This window comes from Schistocerca cancellata, chromosome 8 (genome assembly GCF_023864275.1).
Source record: "Schistocerca cancellata isolate TAMUIC-IGC-003103 chromosome 8, iqSchCanc2.1, whole genome shotgun sequence".
In the NCBI taxonomy this organism is placed as follows: Eukaryota; Metazoa; Arthropoda; class Insecta; order Orthoptera; family Acrididae; genus Schistocerca; species Schistocerca cancellata.
In genome coordinates, this window is record NC_064633.1 from 321,078,922 (window position 1) to 321,096,977 (window position 18,056).

An 18,056-nucleotide genomic window follows, 5' to 3' on the forward strand; every position below is an offset into this window, starting at 1 on the left:
GACAAGGGCCTCCAGTTATGTTCTGTCAAACGAAAGGATTTTCGAACATATACTGGTTTCGAACATTATGAATTATCTTGAAGAAACCGATTTATTGTTGAATAGTTACCACGATTTCAGAAAATATTGTTCTTGAAACTTCCTGGCAGATTAAAACTGTGTGCTGGACCGAGACTCGAACTCGGGATCCTTGCCTTTCGCGGGCAAGTGATATAGTGTAGAGCTCTTGCCCGCGACATGCAACGGTCCCGATTTCGAGTCTCTGTCCGGCACACAGTTTTAATCAGTCAGGAAGTTTCATATCAGCGCACACTCCGCTGCAGAGTGAAAATCTCATTCTGTAATATTGTTCTTGTAAAACAAGTACGTCCAGTTATCCTTCATCAAATCCGACTCCCCACTGACTCCCCACTTCTTGAAAAATTCTACGTAGCAGAGAGGACTCGCAACCATTGCCAAAGTGACCAGTGAGAATATTCGCTTCATGTATTTGAATACAGGGGAAACCTCCACAAATTTTTCATTCTTGACTTACAGAACGAATCTTAACATGCTAGAGGTTGGTACCGGCTGCTGGGCATGTTCCTCTTATTGTACCACACCTTGTCGCCAAAACATGGTGGCGAACAAGGCACATTTAACTGGATAACAAAATCTGGAGTGAAAGGCAACGAATTTTCTCACACCGGATGAGCAGAGCCACGGTGGTCCGTTCTTAAATATGCGTAGAGGGAGGTGAATCGTCACGCTCAGTGATACACTAGAGTCTTTCAGTGCCTTAGCGGCAGACTGCCTTCAAACGGGCAATCCATTGGCATTTGCTGACGAAAGTGTGGAGCAGGGGCTTATCGCACCCGACTTTTGCAAACTGCAGTGCCCTGGGGACTATATCCCTTCTCTAAAGCAGTGTGACTAACCTCCAGTGGTAGAGTCAGATCACAGTACAGATACCCGAGGCCAGTCGTTTCTAACAAGATAACGCGAAACCTTCTTCCTGAGTTGGAAAGCGTTATACTCTCCTCAAAAACAGCCAAGAAATAAACGCAAAAAATGATCAGATATCTCACAGCGATATGTGACTGTCACGTCACAATTCTTATCTTGTTTTGGATCATACTACCGCCTTTCAGTACACGGAAAGGACGAGACTGCTGAAGAAGAAATTTGTTTCGTAGTTTTGAAGATGAAATAGTGCTCATTGTTCTTAAGATCTGCATTTTGGAGCTCATGTTTGCTAGACGTTTTTGCTTCTAAGTTTCGTTCCTGTAATACCCCTGGATATCGGCCAATTCCTCCTGGGACACCCTGTATATATGAATCACTCGAAATACGGCTGTCTTAGGCCATGATCAACCCGGCCGGCAGTTGCCAGTTACATAATGCATGGAATCCAGTAACAGGGAACCTTAGTACTCTGCGTAGACGGCATCGTTAAGTGATTTTATCGTGTGAAGACGATTGGTGTGTTATCGAAAGAGCGAGCTTTCACCACAGAGGGCACTCAGAGCAGTGAACAGAATTACAGGAGAAGCATTTGCGCCTAAGAAACGCATGTGCAGTGACAACTTGGTACACCACGCATTTGCCTGTGGAATATTAAACAAGAGAGCTCAGTGAGCTTTCGTCAGTATACACCTTAAGATGGCCAGAAGACTCTACGCCGAAACATTGTGACAGCGAGTTACTGACATCTCTGAATAACTGGGGTGAAATGAATGGAAAGGAAATGGAATAGGAGAGAGACAGTAAGGAAATAAGACTTCCTGCCGCACGGGGCCTTGAGGCCTGCAACGGCGAGAGTAGAAAATTTGTGCCGGACCGGGAATTGACCGTGGATGCCCCGCTACTCTAGACCGGTTGCTGAAACCGCCTGCGCCATCGGGACAGGGCTTCCGTCAGACCCAAAAGTCCCAACCTCCCGTTCAAATTTATGATTCCTGTAGAGCCTCAGACGTTGGTTGTGCATCTGCACTGAAACTTTTTCATCAAATATCCGTAGCGCCCACAGAATCTGAAACGGTACAGTAGTTTCCGCTCCATAAGCAGCAGGATTCGCTGCTCCCTCGCACCGGGAAATACAAACGGAGGCGGCTCCGCCGCCAATTTTATTGTACAACGCGGTCGGCCGAGGGTGCAACAGAACCCACGTGGACGGGTGGAAAGAAATGGGTCAGGCTTCATAATACGTATTTATATGTGTCGTGTATTATGCATTTCTTGTACGTGAATGTGAATCTGGACATGAACTTTCCTAATCCTCACACCTTTCCATAAAGCGTGGCCAAATCTTAGTTGGGAAGTAGTTCGGTAGTATAGTAGTGCCAATCTTACTCCTGGGTAGTGGTTCAGAGAGACAGCACAGGCACGTCAAAGTCAAAGACGTTCCAGTGTCACAAGATTTGGGGTGGAGAGGTTGGTCACGGCCAAGTGGCTCGACCATCCCCTCCACCGGTGCCCAGGGAGACCTCTGGGTGCCCGCGATATTCTGGGAGTGTTACAGAAGATGGGTAAGTGAGCAGACATGCCCTCAGTGCGTATGTCTCCATGTTCACGCGTGGAAGAGAGGTGTTTGAATATTTGTACTAATTCTTTTATTTCCAGCTTCGGATTGTGTAAGGAAACGAATGTTCTCGTTTAATTTCGGAAATTTGACCCCCTGTGTTAATGTATCTGGTCCCCAGTTTGCCCATTATCCTCCTCACATAGTGGATGTCCCATGTAAAGTATTGGGAGACTTTGGTGGTATACATCTGGCCAATGCAATTCCGTCTTGCCCGTAGAAATGTGCGTGCAGATTTGTATATAATATACCCGAGCTCTAAGTTGTAAAATTATAATGTCTTTAAACTGGAACAATTGCTGCAATCGCTGTAAAGTCGAGTGATAATGTTTAAAATAAATAGGTAATCAATTGTCATCAATCTTTAACATACCCCAAAAATCACATAGGAGTCAAGTTAAAGAAATTCATTTAAAATAAAAGATATAGAATGCAGGGACCCACACATCAGCGTGTGAGCCCTCGAGCCCCTTACCTAGTATCGAACAGAAATGGCACGTCCTCTAGGTAGCGCTCCCAAGCTCCCCTCCCCAGTTATCCGTTGCTAAATTTTCATTCAGCGTTTGACGACATCAACTTTCATCTGGCGTCCCTAGGCAAGGAGGTTTGACGGTAATCTTTCAAATCTACGAGGGGTGATCAGTAAGAAATGCAACACATTTTTTCTCGGCCTGTTTTGGTTGAAAGAAATGTGGAATTTGTTGTGGGCAGCGTGGAATATTCCCGCTTCGACTTTATAGTTTCACGAAGTTCTAATGGGTGGCGGCGCATATTTAACCTTCAAAATGTCAACTGTAAGCAGGGAGCTGTCATTGAGCTGATTTTGGTACCAAATCAGAGCATCGCCGGTGTTCACAGGGGCTCGCAGAACGTCTACGTAGAGCTAACACTGAATAAAACTTGGTCAGTCGTTGGACGAGGCATCTGTCATCATCGCAACAAGATCGCACAAACCTGTCCGATCTCCAGTATGCCGGCCGGCCGCACTTTGCTGTGACTCCTGCAATGTTGGGACGTGCGGACACTCTCATTCGAGGCGCCACAAAATTAATGCAAATGTACTTTTCTTCTCCATGATAGCCTGCCGTTGTGGCCGAGCGGTTCTAGGCGCTTCAGTCCGGAACCGCGCTGCTGCTACGGTCGCAGGTTCGAATCCTGCCTTGGGCATGGATGTGTGTGATGTCCGTAGGTTAATTAGGTTTAAGTAGGTCTAAGTCTAGGGGACTGATGACCTCAGACCCATAGTGCTCAGAGCCATTTGAACCATTTTTCTCCATAATAACGCAAGGCCTCACACAAGTCTGCACATACCCCGAGAGGAGTTCACAAAACTTCATTGGACTATTCTTCCCCATCCACCCTACAGCCTGGATCTCACACTTTCCGACTTCCATCTAGTTGGCCCAATGAAGGATCCAATCTGCTGGAAGCAATACGTGGATGATGGGGACGTTGTTGGTGCAGCAAGACGTTGGCTCCGACGTCGACCAGCAGGTTGGTAGCTTGTGGGCATACAGGCTCTCCCAGTAAGGTGGGGTAGGGACGTCGCATTGAATGGGGATTATGTTGAAAAATAGGATTTTGTAGCTAAAACAGATGGAAATAATGTGGTGTATTGGAATCCTGAATAAAACCAACCGGCTTTCAGAAAAAAATGTACTGCATTACTTATCTAATGCCCCTCGCATTGATGACATCTGGCAGTTCGTCCGAAATTTCATGGAATGATTCCTGTGACTATTGGGAACAGTGGGTGAAATGTATCAATATTCATACAGTTTGGCTGCTCTATGGGATCTAATCTTCAATAAGTTCCTTCAGATGGGCATGAAATACCTGAAGAAACTTGTGGACTCTCTTCCTCAACGAATTTAGGTCATTCAATAATGGCTAGAGGACTGTTGCACCGTATTAGCGTGATGTCTCATAGAGGTGACTAGTTTTTTGTCGAGTGTACATTCAGCCGTGACTTTGATGTGGTACTGATTTTGAACAGCTGATGGCTGGATTTCAGATCTGGCGAGAAGTTCGACTTGGTGGTGGTGGAGCGCCTGGGCTACTTCGCCTACTTTGGTCTGGTGCACAAGGTGGGGTCCCCACCGCTGGTCGGCGTGCTGACCCTGTCGCCGCCGCTGTCGGTGTACCACAGCCACGGCAACCCCGTCAACCCGGCCTACATGCCCGACATGTGGCTCGGCTTCTCCGACCACATGGACTTCTGGCAGCGGCTGTACAACACCTACTTCTACCTGAGGCTGATGTACCAGTGGTTCTTTGAAATAGCTCCCATGCAGGAGGAGATCATGCGGAAATACGTCGGTCCGGATCCCCCGCCAGTCCACGAGACGGACAAGAATTTTAGTCTCCTGATCATCAACAACCACTTCATCGTCAACTATCCTCGGCCTCACCTTCCGAATATCATCGAACTGACGGGCATTCATGTCGCTACTGAACAAAAGCCATTGCCACAGGTAAGCACATTACAGAGTCTTAAAATTTTGGCTCAGTGTGGAACCGCGATACTGCTACAGTCGCAGGTTCGAATCCTGCCTCGGGCATGAATCTGTGTGATGTCCTTAGGTTAGTTAGGTTTAAGTAGTTCTAAGTTCTAGGGGACTGATGACCTCAGATGTTAAGTCCCTTAGTGATCAGAGCCATTTGATTTTTTCTTAAAATTTTGTTCTTGGAGGTACCTTATGTACCGTCTATGCAACCAGTTGAAGGCAGTTAGTTTGTTGCCATAAGCGTTTCGCTTCATTTGTTTGGGAAGCATCGTCAGTGGCCTGTAATACATGTTTCCTTTTTTGACATACAATAAACGTATTATGTAGTAGATATAATATGCTGGTATATTAAATTTTGTTGTGTCTTTCTCTTGTCTTTTAGGTTAAAATCAACTTTTGTAGCACAAAGTTCGTAATGTGAACTTACCGATCGGTGTTACGATTTCCAGCGCTGTTAACTCATGTGTGTGGTCTTGGAGATGTATTTGTCATTTTCCATATTCCAGCTGGCCGATTTCTGGCGTTCTTTCACCCACTGCATATATCACTTGTACTTTCGATTTTGTGGTCAACATATGTGTGTTTTCTGTCTGTGTGTGTGTGTGTGTTGCCAACTGTGTTGTGTCTTTGTCTTTTTTTTTGTTTTTGTTGTGGTTTGATTTTTTTTTTGTCATCTGTTGTGTGTGTGTGTTTATGTCTGTGTTTGGTGGGGGGAGGGAGGGAGAGGGAGACATGGGAGAAGGAGAATCATTAATTATATCCTGCTTACATTTCGGTTTGTTATTTTTTTTAATCTTATGGGACTTAACTGCTATGGTCATCACTCCCTAAGCTTACACACTACTTAACCTAAATTGTCCTAACGACAAACACACACACCCATCCCCGAGGGAGGACTCGAACCTCCGCCGGGACCAGCCGCACAGTCCATGACTGCAGCTCCTAAGACCGCTCGGCTAATCCCGCGCGGCTAGGTTTGTTATTGTTTTGGTGGCTAGCTACTCAGAGAGTTATTGCTTATATTTTGTCATTTGATTTTGTGACTGATGCCTTTTTTACTAGCTCTAAAGAAAATTTGTATTTATTTAAAATTTGGCACGCATAGTACTTACAAGATAAACAGGGTGTCCCAGGAGGAACTGTCAGTATTCAGGGATATGACACGAACCTTTATAGCAAAAATCTTCATAGGGACATATGTATTGTTCCGAATAGTTTCCAAGGTAGAACGCATTTAATCTACATTTGTTTTTGGACTAGTGGCGAAGTGTGTTAACCACCTAACTTATCTGACGTTTTTTCTAGTCCAACTTACATCGTTGCTTTCAACCTCTTCGCTCGGGATGTCTTTCTACCATTAAACTAGCCCGTTGGAAGTTCAGTAGTCCACGGTGTCTTGTGAATGACATAATGTGAGGTGTTGAGAGAGTAACAAAGAGAAGCATCGGTTAAAAGTGTTTGTACGAGTATATGCCTTAGCTAAAATGCCACACATGTACACTAATGAAGAATATCCAGATATGACGCTATTTTTACGGCTTCTGCGACGGTAGTGCTCTTCCTGCTGTTGAAAAACACAGTCGGCGCTTTCCGCAACGTCGTATTCCTGACCGCAGAGTGTTTACCAGAGTTTTCAGCACATTGTGTGAAACAGGTATTCTTCCAAGTTCCCATGTTTCTTCACAACGTGTGATTCAACAACCTGTGCAGGAACAGCAACTCATTTTTGAAATCGTGCGATGTAATCCCACTATCAGCACGCGGCGACTTTCTGCACGTGTCAGTGCCCCACGAACACGTGTATGGGGGAACATTACATGCGGAAAATTTGTGCTCATTTCACACAGAGCACATCCATGATCTTCACATTGTCGACAGTGCCACTCGGCTTGAATTCTGTCACTGGTTAAATGACAATCGTACTTCGCTTCCATTAATAATATTTAGAGATGAAGCCACGTTTACACAGAATGTAATAAACAACACAGGTAATAATCCTCTATGGTGGCAGGAAAATCCACACGCTACAGTGGAAACCAACTTACAAGTTCGTTCTTCGATCAGTGTTTGGTGCGGAATGATCCGAACAAGTTGATAGGTCCAGCAATTTTAGAAGAACGAACGCCGGGACAGAATTACTTGCCTTCTCTGAAAAATTCGTTTGTTGAACATCTTGAGGACGTTCCATTGGCCAGGCATTACTTCCAGCATTACGAAGCAACTCTACATTTTACCAGACGTGGTAGGGAACACCTCAACTGCACTTACCTAATGATTGTATTTCTCGTGGTAGTACAATTAGCTGGCAGCCAAGATCTCAAGACCTTAAGCCATTAGATTTCTGTTTATGGGGCTGGATGAAGTATGAGGTGCACAAACGGAAATCAGTACGCGAGAGGAACTATTTGGTAGCGTCATGGATGACGCTGCGATCATTAGCTAACGTGTAGAGGCAATCAGAACAATACATTATGTTCCACCAAGAGCACACAAATGCGTTTAAGTTGAAGGTGAGATATTCTAACACTTATCGTTAACTGTAGAACAGTTGTAATACGACGTTTGGTTCGAGGAGCACTCAACTGCGCCGTCATCAGCGCCCATACGAAATAGCAATTTTTACGCAGTCCAAGTTTTACAAATCCAATCTAGTCACAGTCACGAATGGTAATGATGATGATGATGAGATGATGATGACAACACAAACACTCAGTCCCCGGGCAGAGAAATATCCCCAATCCGGCCCGGAATCGAACCCAGGACACCGTGATCCAGAGGCAGCAACGCTAGCCACTAGACTACGAGCTGCTGGCAACCTTTGTAGTACGACGTATACGATAATACTTAGAGGTGAATATGATAAAAATACGTATTTTTCAGTTTATACTTCACCTTCATGTTGTGTGTTTACTAACATATGTAAACCTGACAATGTATTGAATACTACTGAAAAGAATGAAAATGCACATTAAACGTGTTCTATCTGAGAGATATTCGGAACAGGGCATATGTTCATATTAAAGTTTTTGCTTCTAACGATTGTTCCTGTCACATCTCCTAATATTGACCATTCCTCCTGGGACGCCGTGTTGAGGAACTAGAGAAGTTGCAGCTATCCATTCAAGGCACACAAGTGTTTGAACGAAGAACTCCATTGGATCACCAGATTATGCTCTTAGCTCACATTCTTCAGGAAGGTGACGGATGGCCTTGGAGTTCGACAGTCGCAGTTCTAGTGTTGGGTGTTTTTCGCATTCCTATAGGTTATCTGCAAAAAATACGTGCCCTGTGCGAATTCTGTTTAAATTTTGCCATATATGACGATAGAGTTCAAAACCACCGGTTATTTCTCGCGGATCTATATGATCACATAGATAGCAAAGAGCGTTTTCTTGCGACAGTTCTAACCATTTGGTACTGAGACTGAGTCTGTGCACCGAGCGAGGTGGCGCAGTGGCCAGCACACTGGACTCGCATTCGGGAGGACGACGGTTCAATCCCGCGTCCGGCCATCCTGATTTAGGTTTCCCATGATTTCCATAAATCGCTCCAGGCAAATGCCGGGATGGTTCCTTTGAAAGGGCACGGCCGACTTCCTTCCTCTTCGTTCCCTAATCCTATGAGACCGATGACCTCGCTGTCTGGTCTCCTCCCCAAAAAACAACCCAACCCAACTGAGTCTGTCGCTAACCAGCTGTTCACCAAAGCGCCATCGTAGCTTTTGGGACAGTGGCCGATTTTCTGCCAGCTGGGTATGATCTGGTGGAAGGAACAGTTAGGGATAATTGATGATTTTATTTCTTTATGAGTTCTCCCTGTCTGTACAGAAGGGACGGAGCTATGTGGCTGAGTGCTGCAAACCAGTAGAGTGGAGTAGATAGGCCTGGTGCACCCAGTAACCATCCTCAGTGGGGTGTCCCACTCAAACCTCCCTGATTTCAAGGACCCAGGAGATAAAAACCATAGTAGATACGACAATGATAAATGCACAACATTGCAGAGCATCTCAAAGAATTTATATCCCCGCGTCAGAAGTGCCAAGTATCGTCGCCAGAGTGCAGCATGGTCTCACGAAGTGGGAATGACGACTCCACGGCAGCGTGCGCAAGCAGTAGTGTGGTTTGCAGAAACAAAATCGCCGATTACTGTGCAAAGAAATTATCGTCGTGCGTATGAATGTGATCCACCTGATGTGAAAACAATTAAGGAATGGTATAGGAAGCTTCTGGCAACAGGAAGTGTTCTGAAACATTCTGGCAGTGCTCGTTACGGAGTTTCAGAAGAGACAGTGTAGGATATCAGACAAACGTTTCTCAGAAGCGCACGTAAGTCAATTGGTCAAGCGTTAAGGCAACTTGATGTACCTCGATCAGCATTGCATCGTGTAGTTCACCAGCGTCTTCGTATGTGTGCTTACAAAGTGCAAGTTCTGCAACATCTGACGCCGAACGACAAACCACGCCGACAACAATTTGCTGCGGATATGCTGCAGCTATTGATATGGATGCCAGCTTCCTGGAAAGATGTTTATTCTCAGATTAGGCAACCTTTTTCACCTATGAGGAAGGGTTAATAGGCATAATGTTCGGATTTGGGGTTCGCAAAATCCGCACATTGTCATTGACCATGTTCGTGATAGCCCTAAACTAAACGTCTGATGTCGGCTAATGCACGTCAGGACTCTTGGACCGTTCTTCTTTGCGGAACAAACAGTGAATGGGTCAGTGTCTCTGGACACGTTGGAGTAGTCTGTGTATCCTCAGATATAAGACTTGCAACCCAACATCACTTTTCAACAACATGGAACTCCGGCGCATTGGTCAACGGCTGTTCGCAAGTTCCTGGATCGGAAATTTCCAATCGTTGGATCGTACACGGAGGACCCATTGCCTGGCCACCACGTTCACCCGAATTTACGCCGCTTGATTTATTTATGTGGGGATTTGTGTATGTGACCAAAGTGGTAGACATTCCTACGTTGCGACATCGTATCACTAATGCGATTGCAACAATAACAGAGGAAATGTTACAAAGAACTTGGCAGGAAACTGAATATAGACTCGATATTCTTCATGCTACAGATGGTTTACATGTAGTGGTGTATTGATGATAAATAAATAAATTCTTTGGGGTGCTCTACAATGTGGTGCATTTTTCATTGCCTTATCTACTGTGTTTTTTTCCCCCTGGATCTTGATTTGAGTGGGAAACCTGTATTTAACTGGACGTGTACCGTTTTAGAGTAAGTACTATTCAACCGAATTGGTACAGAGCATTCAGCTACGGAGTAACCGGCGTCAATGCTGAAGTCTGTAATGTGTTTGCTGATGCTCTCTATGTAGTGTTACTAAACTTCTGAATAATGTTACTAAGGGTTCTTTTCTTGGAGCTTTGTTTGAAAGTCTGAAGTCACTCGTAGATATTTATGGGTTTTTTTGGTGTCTGAGCGATTTTTATTAAAATAAAGTACACGCTGACGATTTTCATATCTGTTATTTAGATGAAAGCAACTTGTTTCAGTCTTGTTTATATTTGATGTAACACCCATTTCTTAAAGTACTCTGTCGGAGTGGGCAAACCTTCTGTTAAAAGTGGTCTCGGTGCTTTCATATTCTTTGTGTTGGGCAAGAAAAGAAACTCAGGTTGCTCTCTATAAAAGCCTGATGTTTTGCTCTTTTTTTCATGTCACTTAGAGCATTTGGTAGTTCTTTACTGGTAAGAGGCAGGAAATTGTATGTTAAGCAGTGCTTCTTTATTTAGTTTGTTAAACTTCCTTTTTTTAATTTTGTGTGTACATTGTTCATCTCGTGGTGGTCTAGAGAGAGATTTAATTCTGAGGGCTATCTGGCAACCTGAACGTCGGCATAGACGGTAGCAAGATATACTGGTTAATTGTCAACCACTACTGCACAAACAAGTATAGAATTACGTCTGATGAGACAAAAATGTTGTCCCATGCGTCCATCTTATAGGACTTACGTTTTTATTTTTATTTATTCCTTTCCATTCCATTGTAGATTGTTAGTTATAATTTAAACACAGGCTGTACGGATTCTTACACAAATTGTCCAGTATACATTAATACTTAATATTATCCTACACAATACTATCTCCCATCACCAAAACGATTTCTACCATTAATAATAATAATAACAACAATAGTCAAAAATAATCTACGAAATCCTATTTTGCAAAAAACTGCACCTACTACCAGATCTATGTCTACTACTTTACAATAACTACAATTTTTGCCTGTCACATTCCACAATCGCTCCATTGCTCCCCCGGTCCACAGATAGGCCCTACCGGGTCCTTGGGTGCTGTGGAGGGCGTTTTGGTTGCATCTGCCTCTTACATTGTTTGCTGGCTCACTGGTTGCAGGGAAGGACTGCCCTGTTCCAAGAGAGCATTGATGTTGCTGGTAAGGTGCGCAGCCGCAATCCGATTTACGTCACATCGGTTCTTGTTCCATGTGTGGCGAGACGTGGCCCACTGCTGCGTTTCTCTCTGGTGTTGTTATGATGGCTGCACTTACGGTGATGGCAGTTCTTTTGCCGCTATTGTTGATCTCAGCTGCCTTGGCTGCGTTGCTTTGCGATCTTCTGTCGCAACCTCTCGTAATGCAGTAGACGGGGGGTTGACTGACAAGATAAAGCGCCGCCCAAGCCTTTCTTGAAACAGCATCGGCAGTGTTGTCCAAGATCTGCTACTCTGTCTCGCAACGCAATATCTCCTTGACACCGTGTCTTCCGTACCGATTCACTTGCTGCCGATCAGTATCAGCAGCATCGGTATAAGTAAACATCCCCGGGTACTACGTTCTGGTGTACCCTTTTGACTACTAGCATACTCGGAGGTCTGTCTTCTACCAGTTCGCTTCCAGTAGGCGTCGTAGAGCACATGACTAGTCAGGATCCGTGTCAGGCCTCTTGAGGCTATTAGGTGCTTCATTACTAGCCTCTGTATCATATTTGGCATAAATCGTAAGTCCTTTCATTGTTTTGCCATCCTTTCATCGTTTCTTCCATAGGTGCAGGATTGATTTTAAATTTGCTGCTTGTTTGTGGCCAGTGTTCCTATTAAATTAAGCATTTCGTAACACTGTTCTTTCTTCGGCCAACACGTCGCCGCTTTTTTCGGTATCTGGAGATCAAGTGGACACATTTCAAGTTTTACTTGCAGAGCCTCAACTGACACAGTGATGTTCTGGGATTATGCAATCCAGGAATCGTTACGATCAAATATCGCAGCAACAGTTTTAATCAGATCAGAAGCTTCACCTTTAGTGATGCATGGACGCGGGTGTTTCAGTGCAGACAGGCTGCGGAGGACTGTGGCTCAACTAACACCCTTCCATCGCAGGCGACGAGTGAGGCGGCTCAGTGGTACGACACTGGGTTCTACACTGCTGGCCATTAAAATTGTACACCACGAAGATGACGTGCTACAGACGCGAAATTTAACCCACAGGAAGAAGATGCTGTGATATGCAAATGATTAGCTTTTCAGAGCATTCACACAAGGTTGGCGCCGGTGGCGACACCTACAACGTGCTGACATGAGGAAAGTTTCCAACCGATTTCTCATACACAAACAGCAGTTGACCGCGGTTGCTTGGTGAAACGTTCTTGAGATACCTCGTGTAAGGAGGAGAAATGCGCACCGTCACGTTTCCGACTTTGATAAAGGTCGGATTGTAGCCTATCGCGATTGCGGTTTATCGTATCGCGGCACTGCTGCTCGCGTTGGTCGAGAGCAATGACTGTTAGCAGAATATGGAATCGGTGGGTTCAGAAGGGTAATAAGGAACGCCGTGCTGGATCCCAATGGCCTCGTATCACTAGCAGTCGAGATGAGAAGGCATCTTATCCGCATGGCTGTAACGGATCGTGCAGCCACGTCTCGATCCCTGAGTCAACAGATGGGGACATTTGCAAGACAACAGCCATCTGCATGAACAGTTCGACGACGTTTGCAGCAGTATGGACTATCAGCTCGGAGACCATGGCTGCGGTTACCCTTGTCGCTGCATCACAGACAGGAGCGCCTGCGATGGTGTACTCAACGACGAACTTGGGTGCACGAATGGCAAAACGTCATTTTTTCGGATGAATCCAGGGTCTGTTTACAGCATCATAATGGTCGCATCCGTGTTTGGCGACATCGCGTGTATTCGTCATCGCCATACTGGCGTATCGCCAGGCGTGATGGTATGGGGTGCCATTGGGTACACGTCTCGGTCACCTGTTATTCGCATTGACGACACTTTGAACAGTGGACGTTACATTTCAGTTGCGTTACGACCCGAGGCTCTACCCTTCATTCGATCCTTGCGAAACCCTACATTTCAGCAGGATAATGCACGACCGCATGTTGCAGGTCTTGTACGGGCATTTCTGGATACAAGAAATGTTTGACTGCTGCCCTGGCCAGCACTTTCTCCAGATCTCTCACCAATTGAAAACGTCTGGTCAATGGTGGCGGAGCAACTGGCTCGTCACAATACGCCAGTCACTACTCTTGATCAGCTGTGGTATCGTGTTGAAGCTGCATGGGCAGCTGTACCTGTACACGCCATCCAAGCTCTGTTTGACTCAATGCCCAGGAGTGTCAAGGACGATATTACGGCCAGAGGTGGTTGTATTGGGTACTGATTTCTCAGGATCTATGCACAGAAATTGCATGAAAATGTAGTCACATGTCAGTTCTAGTATAATAGATTTGTCCAATGAATACCCGTTTATCATCTGCATTTCTTCTTGGTGTAGCAATTTTAATGGCCAGTAGTGTAAGTCAGAAGGACGGTGATTCCGGCTCCTGTCTGACCACTCAGATTTATGTAGCTCATGGTTTCCTTAGATCTGGATGTTACTTCTGAAAGGGGCCGATTCCCTTCCATATCATGCCCTAATCTGAGTTTGTGTCCCAGCTTTAATGACGTTGTCATTCATGGAACATGAAACCCTGATTTTCTCCCCTTCCTTCTTCGATAGACATCCTCGGTGTCACAAAGCAGCTTAAATCCGGTCCAATCTGTATACCAGTCAGGTGCCTCTCAGAGTATGCTGATAAAATGGCCCCATATTTAGCAATTACATACAACCGTTAGCTCACAGAAGGGTCCGTACCTAAAGACTGGAAGTCAAGTCACACCAATACCGAAAAAGGGAAGTAGGAGTAATCCGTTGAATTACAGGACCATATCACTGACGTCGATTTGCAGTAGGGTTTTGCAACATATACTGTATTCGAACATTATGAAGTACCTCGAAAAAAACGATTTATTGACACGTAGTCAGAACGGATTCATAAAACATCGTTCTTGCGAAACACAACTAGCTCTTTATACTCGTGAAGTAACGAGTGCTATCGACAGGGGATGTCAAATAGATTACATATTTTTAGATTTTCAGAGGGCTTTCGACACCGTTCCTCACAAGCGTCTTCTAACCAAACTGCGTGCCTATGGAATATTGCCTCAGTTGTGCGACTGGATTCGTGATTTCCTGTCAGAAAGGTAACAGTTCGTAGTAATAGATGGAAAGTCATCGAGTAAAATAGAAATAATATCCAGCGTTCCCCAAGGAAGTGTTATCGGCCCTCTATTGTTCCTGATCTCTATTAACTACATAGGAGACAATCTCAGTAGCCGTCTTAGATTGCTTACAGATGATGCTGTCATTTACCGTCTTGTAAAGTCACCAGATGATCAAAACGACTTGCAAAATGATTTAGATAAGATATCTGTATGGTGCGAAAAGTGGCAGTTGACCCTGAATAAAGGGAAGTGTGATGTTATTCACATGAGTACTAAAAGAAATCCGCTTAATTTCGATTACGCGACAAGTCACTCAAATCTGACGTCTGTAAATTCAACTAAATACTTACAAATACCCTAAATTGGAACGATCACACAGATAATAATGTGGATAGAGCCAACCAAAGACTGCGATTCACTGGCAAAACACTTAGAAGGTGCAACAGGCCTAGTACAGAGACTGCTTACACCGCGCTAGTCCGCCCAATTTTGGAGTATTGCTGTGTGGTGTGGGATACGCATCAGATGGGACTGAAGGATGACATCGAAAAAGTACAAAGAAGAGCGGTTCGTTTTGTATTATCGCGAGGTAGGGGAGATAGTGCCACAGACATGATACGTGAATTGGAGTGGCAATCATTAAAACAAAGGCGTTTTTCGTTGCGACGGGATCTTCTCATGAAATTTTAGTCACCAGTTTTCTCCTCCTATTGCCAAAACATTCTGTTGGCACCCACCTACATAGGGAGAAATGATCATCACGATAAAATAAGAGAAATCAGGGCTCGCACAGAAAAACTTAAGTGCTAGTTTTACCCGCGTGCCGTTCGAGAGTGGAACGTTAGAGATACGGCTTGAAGGTGGTTCATTTAACCCTCTGCCAGGCACTTTATTGTGAATAGCAGAGTAATCACGTAGATTTAGATGTAGATCTTCAATAAAATTCTTCAGGGTATCAGACCGCATCGTCATAATTTAAAATGCGCCAACGTTTCGGCCAGCGTTGCAGCTAGCCTTCATCACGGCCTTACGTTAACGTAAGGCCGTGATGAAGGCTAGCTGCAACGCTGGCCGAAACGTTGGCGCATTTTAAATTATGACGATGCGGTCTGATACCCTGAAGAATTTTATTGAAGAAGACAACGGCCGCGGAAGCCTACGCTTACATTTAGATGTAGATGTTCGATCGCAGATATCGACATAGCCTTTGTTAAACTATGAAAATCTTTTGCCTTTCGCATGACGTTGCCACCGGGCAATTTTGTCGACTGTTACATATGAAATACACTCTGAGAAAAAAAAGCGAAGCACCATGAAAGAATTATCCGAATGCGATGGTAATCAGTAGATATGGCGCACATGCCAAAACAAACAAATCATTACAATTTTAGAAAAAAATGGATTATTTATGCAACAGAAAGAGCTTCACAAATTGAGCAAGTCAGTAACGCACTGGTCCACCTCTGAGCCTTGGCATTAATTGGCAGAGTTGTTGGATGTCCTCCCGAGGGCTTTCATGCCAAATTCTGTCCAATTGCCGCATTATATCGTCAAAATCCCGAGCTGGTTAGAGGGTCGTGCCCATAGCGCTCCAAACTTTCTCAACTGGGGAGAGATCCGGCGACCTTGCTGGCCTAGGCATGGTCTGGCAAGCACCAAGACCAACAATAGAAACTCTTGCCGTGTGCAGGCGGACATTATTATGCTTAAATGTAAACCCAGAATGGCTTTCCAAGACGGGCAGCAAAACGGGGCGTAGAGTATCATCGACATACCGGTGTGCTGTAACTGTGCGGCGGATGACAACCAAAGAGGTCCTGCTACGAAATGAAATGGCACCCCAAACCACTGTTCGTGGCTGTCGAGCTGTACATCTGCTGACAGGCTGGTATCCCACTGCTGTCTGGGCAGTCTCCAGACATGTCTTCGCTGGTCGTGGTGGCCCTGAAATCTCACTGAGTGGAACAGAAATGTCTTCAGTGATGAGTTCGGCTTCGCAGTGAGCCCAGATGACTAGCGAAGAAGTGGCTAGAGACGCCCAGGACAGCAGTGGGTTACCAACCCGACTGTCGCCCGCCATACGGCCCGACAGCCAAGAGTGATGGTCTGGGGCGACATTTCTTTTCATAGCAGGAGCCGCTTGGATGTCATCCACGGCACCCTTACAGCCGATGGTACGTTGGCAATATTCAAACGCCACGTTTTGTTGGCCCTCATGGAAAGCCATCCTGGGCTTTCATTTTAGCAACTTAATGCCATTCTGCACACGGCGAGAACTTCAGCTACGTGTCTTCATGCTTGCCAAACCCTATCTTGGGCAGCAAGGTTGTCGGATCCCTCCCCAACTGAGAATGTTTGGGGCATTAAGGGCAGGAGTCTCCATCAAGCTCAGGATAATGTAACGCGCCAATTGGACATAATTTGTCACGATATCCCTCAGGGAGACATTCAAAAACTCTGTCGATCAAAGCCAAGCCGAATAACTGCTTGCATAGGGGCCAGACGTGGCCCAATGCGCTATTGGCTTGCACAGCTCGTGAAGCTCTTTCTCTTGAATAAATCATCCACATTTTATAAAATTTTAATCATTTGTTTGTAAGTCGCATCTTTCTATTTACATCTCATTCAGATAATTTCTTCATACTGTGTGTCTTTTTTTCCCTTAGAATGTACCATCACAGTAGGAGACCAAGTAACAGAAAAGCATCAGTAATGAGGTTCGCGCCTGATGATGACAAAAGAAGAAATAGTCGAAATCTAATGACAATATTCAGTCGTAATCGCAAATGACGTTTTATTTCATTACTCGTAACCGGTTTCAGTCTTAGTAGATTATCTTCTTACCAGTGGATGATACCATTGGTGACAAACATAGACAGTCGACGGAGGTGTTGTACGAGTATGTACTGGGAGGCACCAGTCATCGACAATGGTGTCACTCACTGGTTTAAGAATAACCCCGGTCACTGATAATGAAATAGTGTCATTTGCGATCACGACTGATTATTTTCATTAGAATGAGTCCTAATATGACTACGAATTATTTGGATGACACTTGCATCTGTAATAATCATCATCATCATCATCATGATCATTTAAGACTGATTATGCCTTTCAGCGTTCAGTCTGGAGCATAGCCCCCCTTATACAGTTCCTCCATGATCCCCTATTCAGTGCTAACATTGCTGCCTCTTATGATGTTAAACCTATTACTTCAAAATCATTCTTAACCGAATCCAGGTACCTTCTCCTCGGTCTGCCCCGACTCCTCCTACCCTCTACTGCTGAATTCATGAGTCTCTTGGGTAACCTTGCTTCTTCCATGCGTGTAACATGACCCCACCATCTAAGCCTGTTCGCCCTGACTGCTACATCTATAGAGTTCATTCCCAGTTTTTCTTTGATTTCCTCATTGTGGACACCCTCCTGCCATTGTTCCCATCTACTAGTA

The 18,056-nt window shown here is 44.9% G+C and overlaps 1 protein-coding gene across 1 annotated transcript in view; it reads left to right on the forward strand.

Moving 5' to 3' along the window:
* Window positions 1-18,056, forward strand: part of LOC126094766 (UDP-glucosyltransferase 2-like) — a 148,079-nt gene that overhangs the window by 78,971 nt on the left and 51,052 nt on the right. Inside the window, exon 4 of the mRNA XM_049909316.1 lies at window positions 4,575-5,034. Within this exon, the coding sequence (XP_049765273.1) occupies window positions 4,575-5,034 (460 nt within the window). The remainder of the gene's footprint in view (window positions 1-4,574; window positions 5,035-18,056) is intronic.